This window comes from Hakea prostrata, chromosome 3, assembly GCF_041222555.1.
Source record: "Hakea prostrata isolate BN-2017 chromosome 3, UWA_Hpros_2, whole genome shotgun sequence".
Lineage (NCBI taxonomy): Eukaryota > Viridiplantae > Streptophyta > Magnoliopsida > Proteales > Proteaceae > Hakea > Hakea prostrata.
Genome location: NC_142602.1, coordinates 73854155 through 73877342, shown reverse-complemented (window position 1 = coordinate 73877342; position 23188 = coordinate 73854155). Strand labels below are relative to the sequence as shown.

Genomic DNA, 23188 nt, shown 5'->3' with positions numbered 1-23188 from the left:
TCTAATCTTACATTTATTTGTGTCTTCCAATATCTATTTTATAAACACAGAAGTACAAAAGATGGATCAGTTGAGATGACGATTGATAGGGGGATTATCCATAGATGGTTTCAAGAAATAAATGTAAAATTAAAGGAAAAAGAAGGTTCTTAAGACTCTGATGCAAAGGAAAACATCAGTCAAGCATCAGTATTTGTCAAAAGTACTTCATTTAATGAAATGAAGTCTTTACCCCCTGTATACCTAAACCAGAAAAACCTAAAATCCATCCATATTAGATAAAAAACTATTATATGATGATCCATCAGATGCACCAGATGGATAAATAAAATATGCATTCTATAAAAAGAAGTCATTTACAGTAATAACTACAAACATTCATGTGTAAAGACAGAAAATACCAGAATAAGGGCATGCAAAATTTTACAAGATATGTTCAAAAAAGCAGATTAGAAAAATTAAAGTATCAGCTTAACAAGCAAATCAAAAAAAGGGCATGGAAAATTAAAGAGCAGCTTGTATGTTTCCTTTTTTATACTCGACCTTCCCTAACAATGCTCTAGCCTCCTGTGTACAGTAAATGTATTTGACCTTCGTAACCGAATTATAGATAAAAAAGCATTTGAGCTTCTTGACCAAATTCATAGAACCAAAAGACATAGGAATTAGTATCTCATTCATAAGCAATGTTAAGCTACCCATTAGTTTAAGAAACAAAGATTTCAAAAGACAACCAAATTTGAAAATTTTTGTTGGGAATAGAATGTTAAAAATGAAGGACAGAAGGTTAAAACTAAACAGCGCCACAATAATGAACTGAAGATGGACAAGAATATAGCCGAAACTTTTAACACCGCGATTCACTTATTTATGAGAACCAACAGATAACATTATAGCTAGGAACTGAGCACAATGATTATCGACATATCCCATACAAGTAGCTGTAAAGGTCCACAGAATATAGAAAACAAACGCATTGACCACCAATAGTCTTCTCGATATGACCATAATGATCTTACACAATGCAGCAGTTAACGAATCCACAATGTCAACTAAATAACCACAAACAGGCACAACCCAACTCATTGTAACATCTAATGTGGAAAGCAAATAGGCACTTTCCTTTATAAAAGTAATCTTTCAAATATAGCATACAATTGTATGAATATAAAACAATTGTATGTATGCAACAGTTAACAAATCCATAATGTCAACTAAATAACCACAAATAGGCACAACCCAACTCATTCTATCATCTAATGTGGAAAGCAAAAAGGAACTTTTCTCTATAAAAGTAATATTTCAAATATAGAATATGGTGAATTGGTTAACATGTGTTTTCTATGCCGTTCTCCGAAATCAGAATCACATTCACATAGTCAAATCTCAGCAAAATCAAAACGCAAGATAATGTGCATTAACAAACCTCATAGTTCAGACAGCTGGTTTCACGAAGGGATGATTCAGCCTCTTCAATATTGCTAGTATCTGGCTTCTAATAACTTTCACCAGTTTGATAGAGTAGAGACTGGCCGAATAGTCTTTGGTGGCCAACGAGTCAGATGAGGGAACCATTTCATCTGTTATTATCTGCTCTCCGAAACAAAGGCATTTCACCATCCTCCCCAACCCTGCTCTAACACCACTTCTCTGATTTCTCCGTTTGTCACGTCCCATTATGTTTCATTAGACTGGAGAGTTCTCTGATCATCTCAATTGCAGAAGAACCAAATCAGCCCCAATGATTTGGGTTGAAGGTAACATAATCACAGTTTCACTTATTGGGTAAAATAAGATGATCGACTCTCTGTAACATGGAAAAATTCAAAAATTGCAGGAATAACAAGTGAGACAAGAGATATAATAATCGAACCGGAGACTCCATTTCCAGTTAGAATAATAAAACAGAGAAGACAACATTTCACCACTCACCCATATAAATAAGAAACCATGCAGGTCTCCTTTGTATATATAGCCATTTTTTTCCCTGAAACAAATTAAAACAATCCTATAATAGTTCAAATTCAAAGCGTCAAAGGGATAAAATGGAACCCAGATTCGATTGTGGAGAGAGTTTGGAGAAGTTACCATGAGTTCTGGGACCATTCTCAGACAGCAGAGCAGCAGATCAATTTGATCTCAAGGCGATGGGAGGCTCCAGGCGAGAATAAATTGAAGATAAACTCAGACTTCTCCTGCTCAACAGCCAAAGATGATTCCACAGGAATTGGTTTCATTCTAAGGAATTCCAATGGCGATTGCATCGGCGCTGTTTCGATTCCCTGTTCCAGATCGAGCATCTTTACGAGGGAAGCGATTGCTCTAAGGGAAGCTCTACTGTGGGCGAAGGAGAAAGCTTTAGTGGAGGTTACCTTTGAGAGTGATTCGGAAGGTCTTGTCTTTCGAGTTGCTAACCCTTTACTTCCCTGTGAGATCGAAGTTGTTCGTGTGGTGGAGGACATCCATTATATCCTGTCATCTGAACCGGGTTGGGTAGTTAAACACATCTCTAGATGGGCCAATTGTGTGGTTGACAATCTAGCTAGGAAGGCTCAGTCCATGGCAAGTAGGATTGTATGGGCCAATTCCACTCCTTGGCTTCTTGAAGCTTGTACTCAGGATGTCTCGGGCTTTTCTTGCCCCAATTTTAATTAATCTTTCGTTTACCAAAAAAAAAGCGTCAACAGCAGAATTAAATAGTCGAAACTGTCACCAGACTCCAGAAATCAACAAAATCATTATAAATCCCACACCGTCAACCCGACCATCCTAAGTAAAGCAGACGAACCATGGGGATATCCTAACCAAACTCAGTTGAATTTCGCACAAGCCCAAATGCTGATTTTCCTCAAAAACCAGACCAGAAGAAGTGACACTAAAACCCATAAGAGATCGCAAACATAAAGAAATTACATTTTGTTCAAAAAATAGAAGAAACCGAGCCCACATTACATGAAAACCCCCAAACCCCACCCATTCCTCCACTTCCTCCCAAAAATAAAAATTAATACGGTATCTTCTTCGGAAACCTCTTTGATTGACCAGGAATCCAAACCTTCAACAACTCTTCTTTCTATTTCCTTCTTTATCAGAGAATTCTCTTCTTTAAATCATATTCACAACTTGTAATTCTTGGAAACATTTTTCATTCTACGATAAAAGGGAACATCTGCAAGGAAAGATGGAAGAACCGAAGAGGGACACCAGAACACTACAACCTTACCTCAAACTAGGGCTTCTTTCTTCTGCTTCAAGATTCTTCTTCTCCTTCGATCGAAAACTGGGAAGCGACCTGCGACTGAAGCTATACCTCTTCTGCTTCGATCAAAACTGGGAAGCTTTCAACTCATCAAGCTGCCGCAACTGTTTCGCTATGGCTTCCAATTCCTTTTCGTCCTCGTCGAAATTCATCTGCATCACAGTCGCGCTACACTTTGTGGTTGAGTTTCAACCTCTTCTTCTTCTTCTTCTTCTCCAGAACGTCAGAGCTCGAAATCGTTCACAAACGAAATGAGGGTTGGGTGGTGAAAGAATGGGTTTTGTGTATTTCAAAATATTTTGAAATTCAAAATTTACCCGCGCATGGGTTTGAAATCATTTCGTATCGTATACAAATGTATTTTGTTAAAGGTATAAAACAATTGTATGTACGTTGTGTTTTATAAAACGTATTTATAACATATAGTACAACTCAAAAGAGAAACTCGAACCGCCCAACTCAAACCGGTTTAGCGTCATTGGACCGACCCGTTCCCAAAAAGCTGCTTTAACAGGTTGTTTATATTATTTTAATGGAAGAACAATGCGAGCCGTCCGATTAGATCGAACGGCTCGCTTGACGGTCCTGCACATTAATTACGCAGGACCTCAGCAAAATTGTTGTAACCTCACTTCTTCCATTGCCACCTTGCTCACAAATCCCAACATCTCATCTGAAACAAACCATATGTCCATTAACCCCCACGATTCTGCTGCTATTATGCCCACCTTACCTCTGCAACTAATTCCAACGGAGATTAAGGTTGGTAGTAAAAATAATGGGGACCAAGGAAGGTCTCGGTCCATCACAGAAAAAGAAAGTAGAAGTGGAGCAAAAAGAAATCGAGTCACTAATGAAGAGGTAACCACATCCATGGAGCATGATCTTTCTGAATCTAAATATTTTTGAGGAGTTCACCTCTTGGTAGTTGGGGAATTGCAGCCCCAAGGGGAGCCATGAGAGTGCTAAGTTGGAACTGTCAGGGGGTGGGGAGACCGCTAACAGTTTAGTGTCTGAAGTATCTCACCCATGAAATAAAACCAGAGTTGATATTTCTCATGGAAACGAAGTGTGGAGAAAAACAAGCACTGTAGCTGAAAAGGAAGCTGAAGTTTGAGAATTACTTCGTGATTCCTTCTGTAGGTAAAGGAGGTGGTATGGCCGTCTTCTGGATGGATTCCATTCATGCTCAGATTTTATTTTCTAATAATAGGCTGATTGATACTTACATCATGGAGAAATTTGGGGAAGAAATGCATTTGACAATGGTTTACGGTGATCCAGTTAGAGGGCAAAGAGGCAAAGTTTGGGATCTCTTATCTCAAATTGGAGCAAATAGAAATTCTCAGTGGGCATGTATCGGAGATTTCAATTCAGTCCTTATGTGGAGAGAGAAGCAAGGTGGAAAGGATAATAATAGTAAGGACATTTCTAGTTTCAATAATATGCTTGATCTATGTGGTTTAATGGATTGTAGATCCCATGGTCCCAAATTCACGTGGACTAATCGATCCACAGGGAAGGATAATATTAAGAGTAAACTAGGTAGAGTCCTCACAAATGAGGAATGGAACAGAAACTTTCCGGATTCTACAGTTAAAGTGCACTCGGCGGTGGGATCTGACCACCTTCCCATATCACTAGATCCAGAAGGTTTGAAAGCTAAAGGAAAAAAACCTTTTAGATTTGAAATGATGTGGTTCTTAAATGAGGAATGCACAAAAATAGCGAAGGAAGCGTGGGAGTTACCTGTTAGAGGTTCCAATATGGAGAAGCTTCAACAGAAAAATCAGAACATTAAAGAGAAGTTCATTGCATGGAATAATTTTTCATTTGGAAATATGGAGAACAAAATCAAGGAGCTTCTCAAAGAATTAGAAGCTTTACAGGATTCCCTTCCTTGGTAATACATCAAAAGTAATTCAATTCAATTAATTAATGGGGGAAAGATTTCAAAAAGAGGAGATAAAGTGGTTGCAGAAATCTAGACTTCAATGGGTTCTAACGAAAGACAGCAACACTAGCTTCTTCATAATCAACTGAGGAGAGGAAATAATAACCGGAACATTAATCTAAGATTTGGAATCGAAGATCAAAACTAGAAATAAAAATTTTAAAGAGGAGATCCAAACAAAGTATGCAGAGATTTTTTGATCTGAAAGTGTTGATAATGAGGCTCTCCAATTGGCATTATTTGTAGTGAAAGAAAGAGTTGATGAAAGTATGAAAGTTTATTTGTGCAAGACTCCACAAGAGCAAGAAATCAAGGTGGCTCTATGGTCGATGTCTCCATTAAAAAGTCCCGACCTTGATGGACTACTTTTAGGCTTCTTCCAACGGTTGTGGGACTTGGTGAAATCTGAACTCTGTCATTTTGTTTCTGAATTTTTTATCACTTCTAATCTTCCTAGCATTGCTAACATTACATTTGTGTGCTTAATTCCAAAAATCGATCAGCCTGAGAAAGTGGACCACTTCAAGCCCATATTTTTATGTAATGCAGTTACAAAGTTGATTAGTAAAGTGTTGGCAAGCAAGTTGAAATGTTACCTGGACTCTCTCATTGATGCACCTCAATCAGCCTTCATCCCAAATTGGTTGATCTTCGACAACGTTCTTATTGCCCATGAAACATTCCACTACATCAAACACAAGAAGAAAGGAAAAAAGAGGTTTTTGGCATTGAAGTTGGACATGCGGAAAGCGTATGGTCGAATGGAATGGCTCTTCATTTTTCGATTGATGCAAACCATGGGATTTTGTAAAAAGTGGTTAAACATGGTTATGTCTCTCATTACTTCAGTGTCCTACCAGATTCTTATCAATGGTGTCCCACAAGATACAATCACATCCACACGAGGTATAAGGCAAGGAGACCCACTCTCATCGGCAGTGTTTGTGTTATGCTCTCAAGCTCTCACTGTTGTGTTAGCGGAATCTGAGGCAGCTAGTCTTATTAAAGGCATCAAAGTGCAAAACAAATTAGACCCTATATCCCATTTGCTTTTCGCTGATGACAGCCTCATTTTTTCAGAAGTCAAGGTTGAAGAGGTTCATAACTTGGAAGCTTGCTTGGAGTTCTATTGCAAAGCTAGTGACCAACAAATCAATTATGAAAAGTCCTGCTTAACTTTCAACCTGAACACCCCATCCAAGATTAAGAGATGGTTCTCTCGTATCTTGAATATCAAGTATGGTGATGGGCCAAGGAAATATCTTGGCCTTCCGGTTAATTTTGGAACTTCAAAAGCTGAGCTCTTCAAGGACTTGAGAGAGAAGACTTGTGATCTAATGCAAGGGTGGAAGAAAAATTTGTTGTCTCACACCGGGAAAGAAACCATGATCAAATCAGTGGCTTGCTCTCTTAATTCTTATGCAGCTTCCCATTTCAAATTACCTGCCTCTCACCATAATAAGATAAAGCAAGCTATCACTCACTTCATTTGGGGAGGTGAGGAGGACCATGATAATCTATGTTCTGTATCATGGAAGAGAATGTGTAGATCAAAGGAGATGGGAGGTCTGGGATTTAGAGATCTAGCTCTACAGAGCAAAGCTCTTCTCACCAAACTGGCTTGGAGATTATGGTCCTTTCCTCAAGCTTACTGGGCCCAATTTTATAAGAAGTTATACTTCCCTGATTGCTCTTTCTTGGAGGCGAGAACGTATTCTAATGCATCATGGGCTTGGAAAGGGATTCTTGAAGGGAGAAAGCACCTAATGGAAGGTTTGGTGTGGGTCTTAAGTAGAGGGGATAAGATAAATATTTGGTAAGACAAGTGGCTACTTTCGGTTGAGGGAAGAAAGATAAGACATGCTGAAAATAGAAATGAAGATTATAAGGTTGTGGCCGATTTGATTGATCCTGTGACTCAATCTTGGAAGGTGGGCATTATTAATGAAAATTTTCATATTGATGATGCTTCAACGATTATTGGCACCCCAATCAGCTTATTTGCAGGTGAGGATAGACTTATGTGGGGAGAAACTCGAAATGGGTCTTTCTCTGTAAAGTCGCCGATACCACATGTTATGCAACAACTTGGATGCTAATGGAGAGAGTCATCGAAACAACATTAGCAAGGAAACATGGAAGAACCTTTAGAGTTGTTAGTCGGAACCAAAGGTTAAATTTCTTTGGAGATCATGCGCAAAAGGTGTTGCAACAGTTGATAATCTTATTACCCGCCAAATTAAAGTGGATCCTGAATGCCCTCGTTGTGGCCACGAGAGTGAGACAATTGACCATGTTTTGTTTGAGTGTTGTTTTGCAAGAGTAGCATGGCTTTGCTCCCCATTGGGCTTCAAACCGCCACTTAATCCGAAACTTCATTGTTTCATTGAGTTGTGGAAGAAGATGTTCACTGAAAAGAAAGTGGGACAAGATATAATAGGTTGGGTTATAGGTTGGGTTGCAAACATGTGTTGGAATATTTGGAAGGCGTGAAACAAATTTATTTTTGAAGGTGGAGGGGGATCACCAATGGAGACTGCCCAAAGAGCATGGAAGGAATGGAGGTTCTTTAAAGAAACACAAGGTAAAACCCCTTAACAGTGATCCCTTCCGATGTGGTTGTATGGAAGAAAGAAGCAAAGTGGTTACCCCCAACACCTCCCTATCTCAAACTATGTGGATGCAAGTTGAAGGATGGCAAGTCGGGAGTAGGATTCCTTATCAGAAATCATCTGGGAGAGATTAAGGTGGCAATCTCTGATCAAATTCACTTTGTCTTGGCTTTATGTGGTGAAGCCATTGCAATGAGAGAGGGTCTTATTGCAGCTGTTGCTGAAATTTTCGAATACCTTGTTGCGAATTTATTAATTTGATTAATAAATTAAATGCCCAAGGGCAATATTGGAAACTCACTATTAGGGCGGTTACAAAATAGGGTTATATATTTTGGTAACCACCGCATTAGTGAGTAGGTAACTGAGTGATTCATTCGCACGAGCGAATCTCTGAGAAAAGGCGGCTCCATCTCTCTCTCCCTCTCTCTTAGAATTGCAGGCTTAGAAATTCTTCTTTCCTGGTATTTGATCTTCATTCCATTAATCCACGGCATTTGGGTTGTGGATATTATTCCCTTTCCCTGTGATTGTGGAATCTCGCCGGTAAATCTTTGGTGGTGGAACGAGAACGTGGATCTAGACTTCCGCTGCGAATACTTCAAGTAAGGGAAAGCGAATCCAGGTAAGGAATCTTTCCCCCATCAATTAATTGAATTGAATTACTTTTGATGTATTACCAACATTGGCATCAAAGCCATTGGTTCCCACGTTTATTGTTCCTCCCCATTGTTTAATTTTATTGTATGGATCCAATGGGAGAATCAAGGGTTTAATACAAAACCCATGGGAGAATTGATAGGGTTTTTGGAAACCTTTAATTTTGATTCGGATCCGAGTGGGAGGATCCCTGTGAATTTTCCTAATGAAGATTTGCATGAATTGATAATCCATGATGATAATTTTTGTTAATAATTATTGTTGGATTTTTTTCATGTGTTTTTGGATGAATTTTTGTAAAAAAAAAACGTGATTTTCCGTTTTTTGAAAAAAATTTCGTTCAAAGAAAAAAAAAAGTAAAGGGAAGGGGAGAGGAGGAAGGGAGGAAGGAAGGAAGGAGGGAGAGGAAGGAGAAGGAGAAGAAGGGGAGAGGGGGGGGAGGACGGACGGAGAGGAGAAGGGAGGAGGGAGGGAGAAGGATTTGCAATTTGAATGTGTTCTATTATGGACATCTAGGCTCACAATCTATGTGATGTTTGAGCATTAAGGGTAATGGGGCCTAGTGGGAGCTAATGAGGTAGAAGTGGGGAACCACCAAGCGAAAGATTGAATGTTTTATTTTAATAAAACTATTTTATTATGGGCACAAATGTTCTGCAGGAATGAAGCAGTGTATAAGTCATGTGGGTTGAGAGAATTTGATTGAATGTTTTTAGCACTCTTTGGTTTAAGTGCTTATCCCATAGGTGACTATGCTAGTGTGATTTTTGTTGCATGAGTTGTGTTTATGCTAGATTTATTGAACTCATTCTGTATGTAATATAGAAAAAGGGCACCAAGAGCATGGGACCTCACTAAAGGAGATAAGGAAGAGAGGAATTATGACGGAGAAAGGGAATATCTCTGGAAGAGCGGGAAGGAGACAAAAAGGAAGAACAGAGGAAGGTACCAGCACGAACGGGGACCTGAATATACAATGCTGGAAGAGGAAAGAGGGAGCAGGATTACAATCGAGCTCCATGAGGGATGACGATGCTCGTTATGAGAAGCATAGGACGAAAGTCTTTGTGGGAGGGTGAAGTTCCAGTATGGAGGGACTTCCACCACAAGAGGCGCCAGCTGGACTCACGAGGATAAGATGCGCGGGGTCACACCAGAGGCGAATAACCAATGTCTAACATGATAGTGAGTTGAGCGCAGGGGGCGAAGAGGCGATGAGGAGCAGGTTGAGACAGCAGCCAAGACTTGGGAGCAAGAAGATCTCGACCAGGGGAGGTCAAGACTGATCAAGGCCAAGCACCGAGCGATGAGGATGGATGGGGATACCCCTCAAGCGATGTAGGAAGCTAGCACAGTAAGAGTGGGCTCAAGCGCAAGGAGAGAAAGCTCAACCTCGGGGTCCAAGCAAAGTAACCGGGGGGGAACAAAAACAAGAGTGGGCCCAAGCGTTCAAGGGGGACTAGGCGGCAAGAAGAAATAGCTGATTTGCTCAAGGAAAGCTGGTCATTTGCTCGTGATGACGAGCAAGAGGTATGTCGTGTGTTATACCTCATCTTGTTATGTAACAAGTTCTACGGCTGTTGAACTAAATCCTTGTGGATTGTTGATTCGGGCGAAGAACACATAACAAGGGAAGCGAGCCGTGGAATACCGGTATTCCAAGAGGAAGCAAAAGAATAACGATGGGGAACAGCTCAAGCGTGGAGGTTCATGGCATAGGCACATGCAAATTAGTTTGCGAGGTGGGAGGTTACTCCATGATGTGTTGTATGCTCAGGACATTGGGAAATCTGTTTGTTATTTATCTTTTAAGACATGGTTTTAGAGTTGTATTTGAAAACAATTCTTTGGTTTTGTATCGGGTGATACGAGTTTATGGTTATGGTTTTCTTGATAATGGTTTCATTGTATTGGATACAATTGATTATTCATTTAATTCTAGTAATGCTTTTGTTTGCCAAAATACGTGTGTATTGATTCTAATTTGTGGCATGCTAGACTAGGACATATTGGCTTAGATAGGATGAACAGGTTGGCAAGAGAAGGTCTCTTAGGCCAAGGTTCACTATCGATTTGCCAACGTGAGTCATGTCTAGCGGGAAAAGCAACTAGAAAACCATTTAAAAAGGCTGAGAGCCTCTCTTCCTTTAGAACTTATCCATCGGATGTGTGTGGACCCATGAATGTGCATACTAGAAAAGGACAGTCTTATTTCATCACATTCATAGATGACTATACAAGGTATGGTCACATTTATCTAATTTCTCATAAGTGAAGCTCGGAATGTTTTAAGAAATTCATGAGCTTGGTTGAGAATCAGTTAGATAAAAGGATTAAAACTCTTAGAACGGATAGAGGAAGAGAGTATCTCTCAGATATGTTCAAAGGGTTATGTGATGAAAAGGGGATATCTAGACAACTTACTATTCCAAGGACTCCACAGCAAAATGGGGTTCGAGAGGAGGAATAGAACCTTGCTAGACATGGTGAGATCCATGATGGCGAGGCAAATCTACCCATCTCTTATTGGGGAGATGCTTTCTTGACTGCGGCCTATATCCTCAACGAGTTCCAACCAAATCGGTTCCTTCCACACCATATGAGTTGTGGACCGGAAGGAAGCAGATTTGAGTTACTGCGCGCATGGGGATGTGCGGCATATGTTCACTCTACTTCTCACCAATATGGAAAGCTTGGACCCAGAGGAAGAAAGTGTATCTTTGTGAGATATCGAACCCTCAAAGGGCCATGTCTTCATTGGACTAGATGAGAGTGAGAGGAGAACGGAACTTGAGTCTAGGGATGCAACATTCTTGGAGAATGATTTTCCATCTCTTTCGAGAGTTAACAAAGAATCATTGGAATTCTTTGAGATACAAGATAGTGGTCTTGTCACTCCGGGGATTGATTACGGATAATGAACACGGGGTTCATCCGGAAGATCCTAGTGGGAGTGGGAGTGCGGATGTGATAGCTACCTTAGACGGTGAGCAATCGACATGCACTTGCGCCGTAGTGGGCGCGGGCTAGTTCCTCGTCGACGTTTCGACATAGAGGATGAAGCCTACATGGTAACTCTGAAGAGATCGACGTGAGATGATTTCGGTCGATGAGCATGAACCAAAGAGCGTGCGGGAAGCTCTTGCGGGGTCAAGCTCAAAGGAATGGTTAAAAGCAATAAAGGAAGAGTTGGAGTCGATGAAAGTTAATCATGTCGGGACTTGGTTGACTTGCCGCCAGGCCGAAAGGCAATTGGGAACAAGTGGGTTCTCAAGATCAAAAGAAAGGCGGATGGATCTATTGAGAGATTCAAGGCTCGTTTAGTGGCTAAGGGCTACACCCAACGAGAGGGGCGTTGATTATGAGGAAACTTTTCCCCGTGGTTAGGTTTGCCTCAATTCGCCTCATACTAGCCATTGTTGCTCAGTTGGACTTGGAGCTTTATCAGATGGATGTAAAAACTACTTTTCTCAATGGAGAACTTGAGGAAGAGATCTATATGGATCAACCTCAAGGCTTTGAAGCACATGGACTTGAGCGCAAAGTATGCAAGCTTAAGAAGTCCATATATGGCTTAAAGCAAGCATCTAGACAGTGGAATGTGCGCTTCCACCAAGCTATGATGGAAAATGGTTTTTCCATGCTTGAGGAAGACCACTTGTGTTTACACCAAGAGATCGATAATAATTATGTCATTCAGACATTGTACGTAGATGACATACTTATGGCTAGCAATAGCAAGGAGCTATTGGAAACCATTAAGAAATGGTTGTCCTCCGTATTTGATATGAAGGACATGGGTGAAGCAAGCTATGTGCTTGGTGTCAAGATTGTCAGAAATAGGCAAAAGAGATTATTGGGTTTATCTCAAGAGACCTATATTGACAATGTCTTGACGAGATACCAGATGCACAACTGCAAACCAATTGATACTCCAGTGGAGAAGGGTTTGCATTTGAGCCTTGATATGGGTCCTAAGACTCAGAGGAGAAAACCAAGATGGAAAGAGTTCCATATTCCGGTGCGATGGGTAGCCTTATGTACGCTATGATGTGTACTAGGCCGGATATTTGTTATGCAGTGGGTTTGGTTAGTCGGTACCAATCAAACCCAGGCATAGAAGCACTGGAAAGCAGTCAAGAGGATATTGAGATATCTCAGAGGAACGAGTAACTACATGTTGTGTTACCAAGGATCGGATTTGCGGTTAGTTGGCTATAGTGATGCCGACTGGGCTGGAGACATCGATGAGCGCAAATCAACCTCCGGATATGCTTTCTTGCTGAATGGCGGGGCCATTTCGTGGTGTAGCAAGAAGCGAGGCTTGTATATCCCTCTCGACCATGGGAAGCGAGTATGTGGCATGCTCGGCTGGGTTCAAGAGGCTGTTTGGTTGAGGAGATTCCTTCGACATCGGGATTGTGATGACATCCAAAGAGGCTGCCCTTGTCTATTGTGATAGTACGGCAGCTCTTAGCTATGTCAAGGACCCCAAGTATCATGGGAAGACCAAACATATACAGTTGAGATATCACTTTGTTAGAGACATTACATCAAGGAAGAAAGTTGTACTTAAGCACATATCTACTAGTCAGATGGTAGCTGACCCTCTTACCAAACCTATAGCCAAGGATGTTTTATTTCTCATGTAAAATCCTTGGGCTTGCGTAGATTGTGACTTGTTTTTGTCCTGAGACTTTCTTATTAATGAATAATATGAGTTCATTCCAGCATTTTTTTATTCACTTCGTGTGATTGTGTTTTTGCTAGCATAAAACAAGATATGTCAATAGGCAAGAGAATGGCTCACTCACACGAGCATTCGCCTCGGCGCCTTGGAGGCGAGCAGAGATGAGACAGATTGTGAATGACTTTGTGTAGGTCAATTCATAATCATGATGTCGCCTTGATTTGGAATCAAGATGAGTTTCTCTATTGTGAAGAGAATCGACATGAATATTCCCACTATTCATGTTGCCTATAGGAGCAGTGCGAGTACTTTATGTGGCGCTAGGGTGGCGACAATAAAGAAACTCGGGTTAGGCGCAAGAGGTTGCGACTAGACTAAGACCTGTATGGTGTTGAGATGGACATACGTTCTATTGTATATAGAATGCTCCACCATAGCACATATATCATACTATGTGTGCTAGCGATCATTGGAAATAAGAGGATGGATCCTGCTCCTCTCATTGTGTGAGTCCTGGACCTTATGGTCCATTAGTGTTCTTAGTGACTTCGACGACATCATGAAACGAAGGGTTAATGTGGCTACTTTGGGGTGTTACCTATGGTCATGATTGATTCGACCTAAAGGGGCACTACCGGGAAAGGAGTCAATCCTAAGTGTAGTGATGGTGCAGGGGCGAAAGGAAAGGTTTGATTCAACTGCACCCTAAAAAGTGTTCGGCGCAAACGTATGTGTTACAGTAGTGAACATTTTAAGGACAAGAAGGTGATCTCTAAGAGGGATCGAGATACCTTTAGTCGGTGAGTTTGAATAAACCTAGGACACCGTGTTATACTAATGCTCATTTGATTTGTTTCTATGAGTGATGTGCCATTCGGCCCGGGAAGGTTTCTAGTTTGGGGCTCACGCGTGCGGGTATATCACCGGTCGCACAACCCATTTTGCCGGTATGACTTGTGGATATTAGTGTACGGGACACGGGTGGTCTATGTATCGGGATACATAGTGAAGAGATCAATGAATATGTATATCTAGGATATACATGTGTGCAGGACACAAGAGGTCTATGTATCCGGGATACATAGCGAGAGATTGAATGTGTATATCGGGATATACAAGTGTGTGGGACACATTGAAAGATTAACACTTGCCCTTGTGCAAGTGGGAGCTGTTGGAATTTATTAATTTGATTAATAAATTAAATGCCAAAGGGCAATATTGAAACTCACTATTAGGGCGGTTACAAAATAGGGTTATATATTTTGGTAACCACCGCATTAGTGAGTAGGTAACTGAGTGATTCATTCGCACGAGCGAATCTCTGAGAAACGGCGGCTCCATCTCTCTCTCCCTCTCTCTTAGAATTGCAGGCTTAGAGATTCTTCTTTCCTGGTATTTGATCTTCATTCCATTAATCCACGGCATTTGGGTTGTGGATATTATTCCCTTTCCCTGTGATTGTGGAATCTCGCCAGTAAATCTTTGGTGGTGGAGCGAGAACGTGGATCTAGACTTCCTGCGAATACTTCAAGTAAGGGAAGCGAATCCGGTAAGGAATCTTTCCCCATCAATTAATTGAATTGAATTACTTTTGATGATTACCAACAAAAAAAAGGGGGTTGGGGGGGGGGCCCCGAGTTGTCGTTGTGCCCAATGGGGTTGAAGGATTAGTGATGAGAACACCTTTAACCCATAAATTGTTTTTTTGGGCTTGTGTAAGTTTCCTCCAACTCAGATAGAGTGATTTGGAAGCCGTTCGAGCTTGAGCTACTCCATTTGACGTCTCTATCAAAACTACAAATCATCGGATCGACCCAAATGAGTTAAAAGGGAATCAACCAATCTTTTAAGATAGCAAGAGAAGCATAAGTAAGAGAAGAGACTATTAAAGTACCATGGATTGTGAAGTAGACCTCTAATGAATGGTTGAAATTTGTTTATGAATTTGTATCCATATTCATATTTAAGGGTGTTCGTATCTATATCCATTCATTAAGCAATTGGATTCGGATTCAAGTAATTGTCTATCGGATCGGATAATATCCGATTAGAGCAAGATAGATATTTTTTTTAATATTAAAGGGATATGGCATATTTAAATTTTAAATGGTATTTCACCAAGTGGCATTTTGATCTTCACTTAAGTTGAACCAGTTAACCTTAATTAATAGGTTGAACTCACCCTAAACCCCCATCAAGTGTCCAACTATGGGAAAACCGTTGAATAAAACATTTTTTTCTACTAAAAGGGTTGATAATCAGATTCAAAAATTGGCAATTGGCAACCAAAAATTATGTATGAAAAAAAAAAAAAAAAAAAAAAAAAAAAACTGACAATCATCAATCAATGATGAGATAGTTTACAAGATTATCCAATGAAATTCCGGATTTGAATTCAGATACTTTATCTAAATTTTTGATGAATATCAGATTGAATTTAGATAATGGTTTTGCTTATCAAATTTGAATACGGTCTGAACCGAATTCGCATAATTTATGAGTCAAATAGTAAAAGGTGGGGAATAGGAATCGTCGCAAGAAAAAGGCATTATTGCACGGTGCAGTGTGTCGGCGATATATCACCTTGTCGCTGGGGGCGACACGACACCAACCCCAGTGACATGATTTATTCTTTTTATTGGTGATATATCGCCGACGGTCGACATGTCGGTCAATTTGACAGGAACCACAGGCGGAATCTCCTGCAAATTTACGATATACCTTGGTTGGGGCATTTTCCTCTCCGTTTCATATGTATTCTTCTTTCTCTAAAACCGAATACATTTGAAAATCGAAGCAATAACCTGACTTAAAGGGAAGAACTAGCGAGTGATTTCATTATAAGTTTGGGAAGAATGAGCTTTGGCACATTGTTTAGAGTTCATCGGGGAAGAAGAACCAGAGAGGCATTGTGGGCCATAGAAAGCAAATCTGAGTTAGTATTTGGTAGGCGAATTCCAGCTTCAGTCACATGTATTCACTCGTGAAAAGACGCCACCTTGTTCTTCATTTTCCTTGCTCCTCTACCATTTTCTTCAAACCCTTTTCGGTGCCCACTTCTTTTAGGGTTCTGCATGTTCTTCCTCTTTGAAAAAACCGATTACCACCTCAATCTTCTGTAACGGAAGAATCTAGTGTGGGGAAACCCAAAGCTAGAGAAGAGCTTTGGCATTGAGGGTCTCCGTCGATTGCAGCGATCATAACCAATCATATACAAAAGGGAAAGGCCCGACATGTCGACCTGTGTCGCCGTGTCGGACCGTGCATTATTGGTGATAGTTTTAATTTTCAAATAAATAGTCGTTTATCTTGGTATCTAATGTCGGTTTCTTAAACCGCTTTTCTGTATGCTGTGAAATGAAATTATATCATCTTGACCAATGGAGAGATTGTGGGTTCAATCCTTACTAGCGGCACATGTAATATCCTCCCCCAAATTTCCTATTTAAAGCGCGTTTGTAACGTAAAAAAAATTATATCCTCTCGCGCCCTTTTTTTTCCTCATTCCGGAATATGAAGAGTTTTCTCTCGTCTCTGCTTGCTGCTCCTCAATCGAATTAGCAAATCACTGCCTTTTTTTTCAAGCTTTGGGGACTCCTCAGCTGCTGTGCCCTTTCGGTCTAGGTGTTCTCCTCCTCCATTAAACCACGGTGAGCCTCTTACGTCTTTCTTCTTCTTCGTCTTCTCCCTCATTCTTCATAGATTCAACCATGAACTGCCATGGCTAAGAATTTCCATGGCTTTTTCTAAGCTATTCTTGCCAAAGGTTTTGCATTCACTTGTGTGGTTGCGAAAAAACGGAAGAACTGGAAGTCGAAAGGAGAGGGACCAAATCCACCCTATTTGCAGATGACCCAGACCCTGTTTCCATCCATGACTACTAAGATAACTCAAACTAGGTCACTCTAAGATCCCTTTCAGGTGGTGACTGAATCAGAATGGAAGGGTTGTGATCCTGTATATAGATGATGCCAACTATACAGAGCAACTCTTTACCTTGACTTACATTTTTTGTGGGTTTCTTTTATCGGCAGTTTCCTCGTTCAAAAATTCTATGGATAGCTCTGAGGAAAATTCAGACGTAAGTGAGTCTGAGATGACTGAATACGAAGATAAATCTTATGGAAAGCTGAAGACTGGGAAGCCCAAGGTGAAAATCTCAAATGAGAATTACAGGTGCCCTTTTTGTTTGGGCAAGAGAAAGAGAAACTATCTTTACAAGGAACTTCTCGAGCATGCTTCTGGGGTTGGCATAGGTTCGAGCACCAGGAGTGTCAAGCAGAAGGCAAACCATCTGGCGTTGGCAAAATTTATGAAAAAAGATATAGCCCCTGAAGGGTCTCTGTCACAGCATGTAGTTGTATCTGAACCTCCAAGGGGTTGTGAAAATGATGTCTTTGTTTGGCCTTGGACGGGAATTGTTGTTAATCTTCCAACTAATTACATGTACGGACAACGTGAGGTGGAAAGTGGTTCCAAGCTCAGGGAGCAGTTTACACAGAGAGGATTCAACCCTGTGAGAGTCCGTCCTTTGTGGAAGAATCAGGGTCATTCAGGGACTGCTCTGGTGGAGTTCAACAGAGATTGGCCTGGGTTTAACAATGCAATGTCATTTGAGAAGGTTTATGAAGCAGATCATCGTGGCAAAAGAGATTGGTATGGAAGGAAACACAATGGGACGAGCATATATGCATGGATAGCCCGTGAAGAGGACTATAAATCTGGAGGTATTATAGGGGAGGAACTCCAAAAGATTGGAGAATTGAAAACCATCTCTGATATTGTGGCTGCAGAAGAACGGAAGAAGAATAAACTTGTTTCTAATCTTACCCATGAGACTGAAACTAAGAATAAGCACTTGGAAGAAATGGAGAACATATTCACTGAGACTTCGCAGTCTCTCAGCTATTTGATGGATGAGAAGGATGAGCTACGTCAAGCATATAATGATAGTGTGTATCTTTCACAAGGTTGAGGAAACATGCGTTACATCTTAGATGTTTGTTTTGTTGCCTGATCATGTTACTCATTGCATTCATTTTATCATATTTTTTATATCATTTGAGCTTTTTGGCTGCAAAATCTTACTTAATGCTTAGTTTATATTTGATAGAGATACAAAAAATGCACCAAGATGCACAGAACCATATCCAGAGAATTTTTCTCAACCACCAAAAGCTCAAGGAAAATTTGGAGTCTCAGATGCAAGAACTAGAGCAGCGGGGTAAGGAATTGGAGAAGCGGGAGGCACAAAATGAAACTGAAAGAAGAAAACTAGAGGAAGATAGGTTTAAGGTACAACTCATTTTTGAAACTTTACTGTTCTTGTAAATATTTAAGGCAAGGGATCTACAATCTGCTGGCTTATATTGGCATCTTACATGCAAGCACATCTGCACATGCCCAGCAGATAAAGAGTGTCTCTTTTAGACCAGGGAGCATCGTACATGGGGCCAAAACATATTTAATGAGGAAAAAGAAGAGAGACCATGATAGTTAGTATACCCTGCTGCCGTGTACTTACATTTCCCTAATTTTATTACATCCTTATAGCTACAATATGTAGATGGATCCCATGTGTGTATGCACAAATCATACATTTTGCACTGGAAATTGCTGTTCTCCTTTTCTAGTAATATTACTCTGTTGAAATTTGCATAGCTACTATATTGGCAGTTGCAGCAGTTTTTGATTATGCTTTATTGAAGTGTGTGGTATTCATATTAATAGTTGATGATATTATTCATTGATTTTCTTCAGAATGCAATGAGAAACAGTTCCCCTCAAAAGGCAACACTTGAGCAGAAGAAGGCTGATGAAAATGTGCTGAAGCTGGCAGATGATCATCAGGTGTGTCTAATACCATTTGGCATTGAATTTTATTATCTAGATTACAAGAAGCATCTAATTTCATGCACTTTGAGACACTAGATCTCATATTTTGGCTGACATTCAATATCAGAGGCAAAAAGAAGAACTCCACAAGAGAATACTACATTTAGAAAAGAAACTGGATGCGAAACAAGCACTAGAGTTGAAAATAGAGCAGTTACAAGGGACATTGACGGTGATGAAACACATTGGAGGTGAAGATGATGGAGAAGTCCAGAAAAAGATGGAGTCAATGGAGATAGAGCTGGAGGAGAAGAAAGAAGATTTGGAAGATCTTGAGTCAATCAACCAAACTCTTACAGTGAAGGAACGCAACACTAATGATGAGCTGCAAGACGCTCGTAATTCATTAATTAATGTAAGTACTTGTATTTTACCTTTTTCTTTCCTTCCAAGTTTAGTGCATATCTTTTAATTTTTGTTTGTGTGGAACCTTAAACAAGTATTAACTGATGCAAACCTGTTGATTTCTTAACCAATCACGTTCTCGTGTGAGATCCCATACTCTTGTAGTTTAAATCCATGAAAACCTAAGGATGTACACTCATCAGTTCTTGTGCCATTACAGTGCAGGACTTGTGGTAGGGTTCATGTTATTGGAACATAAGAAGGTTTCTTTGAAGTATCTAAAGATTCTGATATTTGGGCATTTCTTTCCCCAATTTTAGCTGATTTGACATGATTTTCCTCATGTTTCAGGGATGATACTAACCTCCTTTTGCTTTCAGGGTTTGAAAGAATTGTCAGGTCGTGGTGCTCAAATTGGAGTCAAGAGAATGGGAGATCTTGACAACAAACCATTTGTTGATGCCTGCAAGAAGAAATACTCTGCCGAAGAAGCAGATGAAAATGCCGGAAAGCTGTCTTCAATGTGGGCTGATTACCTCAGAGATACATCATGGAACCCATACAAGATCATTGAGGTTGATGGAAAAGCAGAGGTGTGCTTTCATATATGAATATAATATTTGGTCCTTCCATGATCTTTTTTTTTTTTTTTTTTTAAAGTATCTTTACCATAAGTAGGCCAACTGTTTCTCTAAGGCATTGAGCCCCAAAGAGAGGCCATACACCATGTTTGGAGTCCACAGCAACTTTCATTTCTTTCAATGTTGGTAATAGGCATCCAGAAGTCTTCTGTCTCTAGAAATCAGAAAGACCAGTTGCTCTTCAGCCTTCAGAGATTGTATCAGTGGCCTCTGCATGATATTCAACATTCTTTTTTTTTTTCTTCTTCCAGTAAGCTCTAGACCACTATGAGTCCCTCATAGGCTTTTGAGAACCATCAGGATCTGCCACTGCTAAGATAAACCGATATGAGTTTCATTTATGCTTGGCTGTATAACAGAATCTCTATCTTCATAGTACTGATGGTTGACCATGGTATTAGTTTGGAAGATTTTAAGGGTACTGGGTTCTTGTCTAGGCATGTTTTAGATCGGGAGAGCAGCTGAGCATTCTAACCACTTGTAACATGTTGGACCCAATCCATGGTGTAGATCTCAGCTTTGTTTTTGGTGATATCTCATCTTTTTTAGCTAGTTTTTATGTTGTCTGAACCTGAAAACAAGAGTTGAGGGTCTTTCGAAACTCGCAGAAAAACCATTTTGCAAGGTTCCATTTCGGACTCTTTCCAGAAGATTCACCATTTCAGGTGACATGGACAAATGATATGACTATTCTGATTCAAGAGAGGACTTGTTTGGATTAGCCATTGTCCAAATTTTAGAGTGGTGCATCATTACATATTGTTAGGATTAGAGTGATCAATCACACACAATCGAATAGAGAACTAGAAAGAAAGAGACACAGATTTTACCCTGGTTCACCTCAAAGTGAGGCTACATCCAGCATTAGGTTTTTTACTATATTCTTCTCAAAACAACTATATTAGATGTTCTGTTACACGAGAATATGTATATGCGCTTAGAAACCCTAAGCCACAGCTATTCATGGGCCCAAAATGCAAAGCATGAGCCATACTCAACACATATGACCAAGTGTGCTTATGGTACTCTTACCACCACTGTACACTCTCCCATGGTCTTGGATTTTTCAACCCAACACTTGGCAATCTTTGTTTGGGCTGAGAGTCAAGGACCATGGGTCCAAAATTTTTGGAAGCCAACCTGATTTGACATGTGGATTTTAGGGCCTTGTAGGCAGTCGTCCTGTTTAGGAATGTCTTCTCACACAAGACCATGTAGGAAAAATGTCCATTTGACTGCAGTTCTTTCATTTTCCGTTTGTGTGTACTGTGCTGGTACAGGAAATTATAAATGAAGAGGATGAAAAGCTGAAAAGTCTGAAGAATGATTTGGGTGATGAGGTTTACAAGGCCGTTGCAACAGCCTTGAAGGAGATAAATGAGTACAATCCAAAAGGAAGGTACATCATTTCTGAGTTATGGAATTTCAAAGAAGGAAGGAAAGCTACACTAAAAGAAGGGGTTGCATATATACTGAAAGAGTGGAAAACACACAAGCACAAGAGGTGACTTTGTGAAAGGTACTGAAAACTTATGCTACTGCTGCTTTAGCCTTTAATTGTTGTCGATTTCCTTTAGGTAATTTTGCTTTGGTATGGAGAGACAACTTTGTTATTAGCATTCATAGTAAAAGTAAAACCAGGGGTTAGACCAAAGATGGTTAGATCTTTGTCTTGAGCCTCCAGGGTCAAGTCTAGCTCTAAAGTCTTCTTAAGTCTTATGAGATTTGCTCCCCTACTAGCAATAGATGCGTCACTTAGGAGAGCACTTTGATTTTAGGATCTTGTTGACGGTTGGAACTGTTTTCAGGAAATTTGGTGGTGTGGCACTCTCTGTTGCATGACTTGGCACTGTAGCAGCACCCCCCGGAAGAAATCAGTGGCAAGTATTGTTGGAGAGGATCAAGACTTTGTGAGACAGGAATGCATTTCTGACACTTAAAAAACTTCATTTTCGGATATGTGTTTTTCCTTCTTTCTGGGTGTCATCTCTTACCTTACATTGCCTGTTCACCCTGTCATCTCAACTATGCTCTTGCCTCTGCATTTGTAAGTAAAAGGCTAAATGTGGATGAAAACTTGAATATTCTTAGTGCATATGCAACAATGAGGAATCAATATTACTTCTTTGACTTCCCTTGTTCTACTTTTCAATACAATAAAACAATGTGTATTAGTTGCGATTCTGATTGATGCAACAACACCCAAGCAGTTTTAAAGTTGTTGCTAGAGAATCCAAGTGACAGTTGCTCCTGTTGTTGGATTGCTCGAAGAACACAACATTGTCAGCAAAGCGCCTTATAGAGGCATGATGAGCTCTCTCTACCATAAAAATTTGAAATCTGGGATTCCTACCAAAGAAACAAATGAAAATCCCTCATCAATCACCCTCATGTGTATGGCATCACCACAGAGGGCTGGTTCATTTGGACGTACTGAACTTATTTTAAAAATGGATTCTTGTATTTGTTTCTTTTGGAATAGGCAAAATAGAGAACAATAATTGATACCAAAAAGGTCCTTGATGTGGGTTGAAGCCTTGAATTTGCCATGTTTCATGATATGCATGTACATACGTCAAATCATATTTTAGGGTAGGTGATAATGATAAATAGATAATTTTTTCAAACTATTTACCCAAAAGAAAATCCTTCAAAGATATGTAATCTTAATCATATGAATGAGGTTTGGTACACTACCAGTTCAAATACCCGACTAAGATGAGTTGCATCAGCAGCCAAGAAAATCACTCTGTTTGTATTAAGTCCTTTGTATAACCTGCAAAAATATTGGTACCCCCCATGCAGCATATTTGCTTTAAAGCTACAAAAAGAAAAAGGACATGTGGCAATGGATGAAGATATGGCATCCGCAAACTCAAAATAAACAAAAATATAAGGGCCTAGAAAAAAAGGCCCTAGGTTGCTCCTCTCCAAAAAAAAGAAAAAAGGGCCTAGACTTTATGGGTAATGATGATATGGATAGAATGAGATTAGGTAGTTTTGCATCCAAAATCGACCTCGCCGCTTTGATGTTCAATGAGTCACTTGTATGTACAAAGATGTGAATGCGAGCCGACCTTGGGATTAGGCTCTGGTTCTAGACCCTCCTTTTCTTGTCTAGTAACCCATGTT

At 40.1% G+C, this 23188-nt stretch overlaps 2 protein-coding genes across 3 annotated transcripts; both read left to right on the top strand.

Annotated features, from left to right (window-relative positions):
* The first annotated feature begins 1950 nt into the window (after positions 1 to 1950).
* On the top strand, positions 1951 to 7033 carry LOC149023047 (uncharacterized). The gene is made up of 4 exons (XM_089147751.1): positions 1951 to 1956; positions 2113 to 2611; positions 4403 to 5162; positions 5671 to 7033. The coding sequence occupies exons 1-4, from the start codon at positions 1951 to 1953 to the stop codon at positions 7031 to 7033; spliced, it is 2628 nt and encodes an 875-aa protein (XP_089003877.1).
* Positions 7034 to 16680: 9647 nt separating this feature from the next.
* Positions 16681 to 22195, top strand: LOC149023046 (protein INVOLVED IN DE NOVO 2-like). Of its 2 annotated transcripts, XM_089150909.1 has the most exons (8): positions 16681 to 16825; positions 17210 to 18145; positions 18289 to 18470; positions 18936 to 19025; positions 19138 to 19425; positions 19796 to 20008; positions 21337 to 21575; positions 21865 to 22195. In XM_089150909.1, exons 2-7 carry the CDS (start codon positions 17230 to 17232, stop codon positions 21562 to 21564), a joined length of 1917 nt encoding a protein of 638 aa, XP_089007035.1. In that variant the 5' UTR covers positions 16681 to 16825; positions 17210 to 17229; the 3' UTR covers positions 21565 to 21575; positions 21865 to 22195. The 2 variants fall into 2 exon arrangements, with proteins under 2 accessions (XP_089007035.1, XP_089007036.1); XM_089150910.1 differs by having other exon boundaries at positions 16681 to 18145.
* Positions 22196 to 23188: the final 993 nt, after the last annotated feature.

Coding starts and splice junctions, on each gene's coding strand:
- LOC149023047 (XM_089147751.1), top strand. Junction 2,612..4,402: donor TCCTTGGCTTCTTGAAGCTT/GTACTCAGGATG, acceptor TTCCTTCTGTAG/GTAAAGGAGGTGGTATGGCC. Junction 5,163..5,670: donor TTACAGGATTCCCTTCCTTG/GTAATACATCAA, acceptor TAATCTTCCTAG/CATTGCTAACATTACATTTG.
- LOC149023046 (XM_089150909.1), top strand. CDS start 17,230: ATGGATAGCTCTGAGGAAAATTCAGACGTAAGTGAGTCTGAGATGACT. Junction 18,146..18,288: donor TAGTGTGTATCTTTCACAAG/GTTGAGGAAACA, acceptor TATATTTGATAG/AGATACAAAAAATGCACCAA. Junction 19,426..19,795: donor CTCGTAATTCATTAATTAAT/GTAAGTACTTGT, acceptor TTTTGCTTTCAG/GGTTTGAAAGAATTGTCAGG.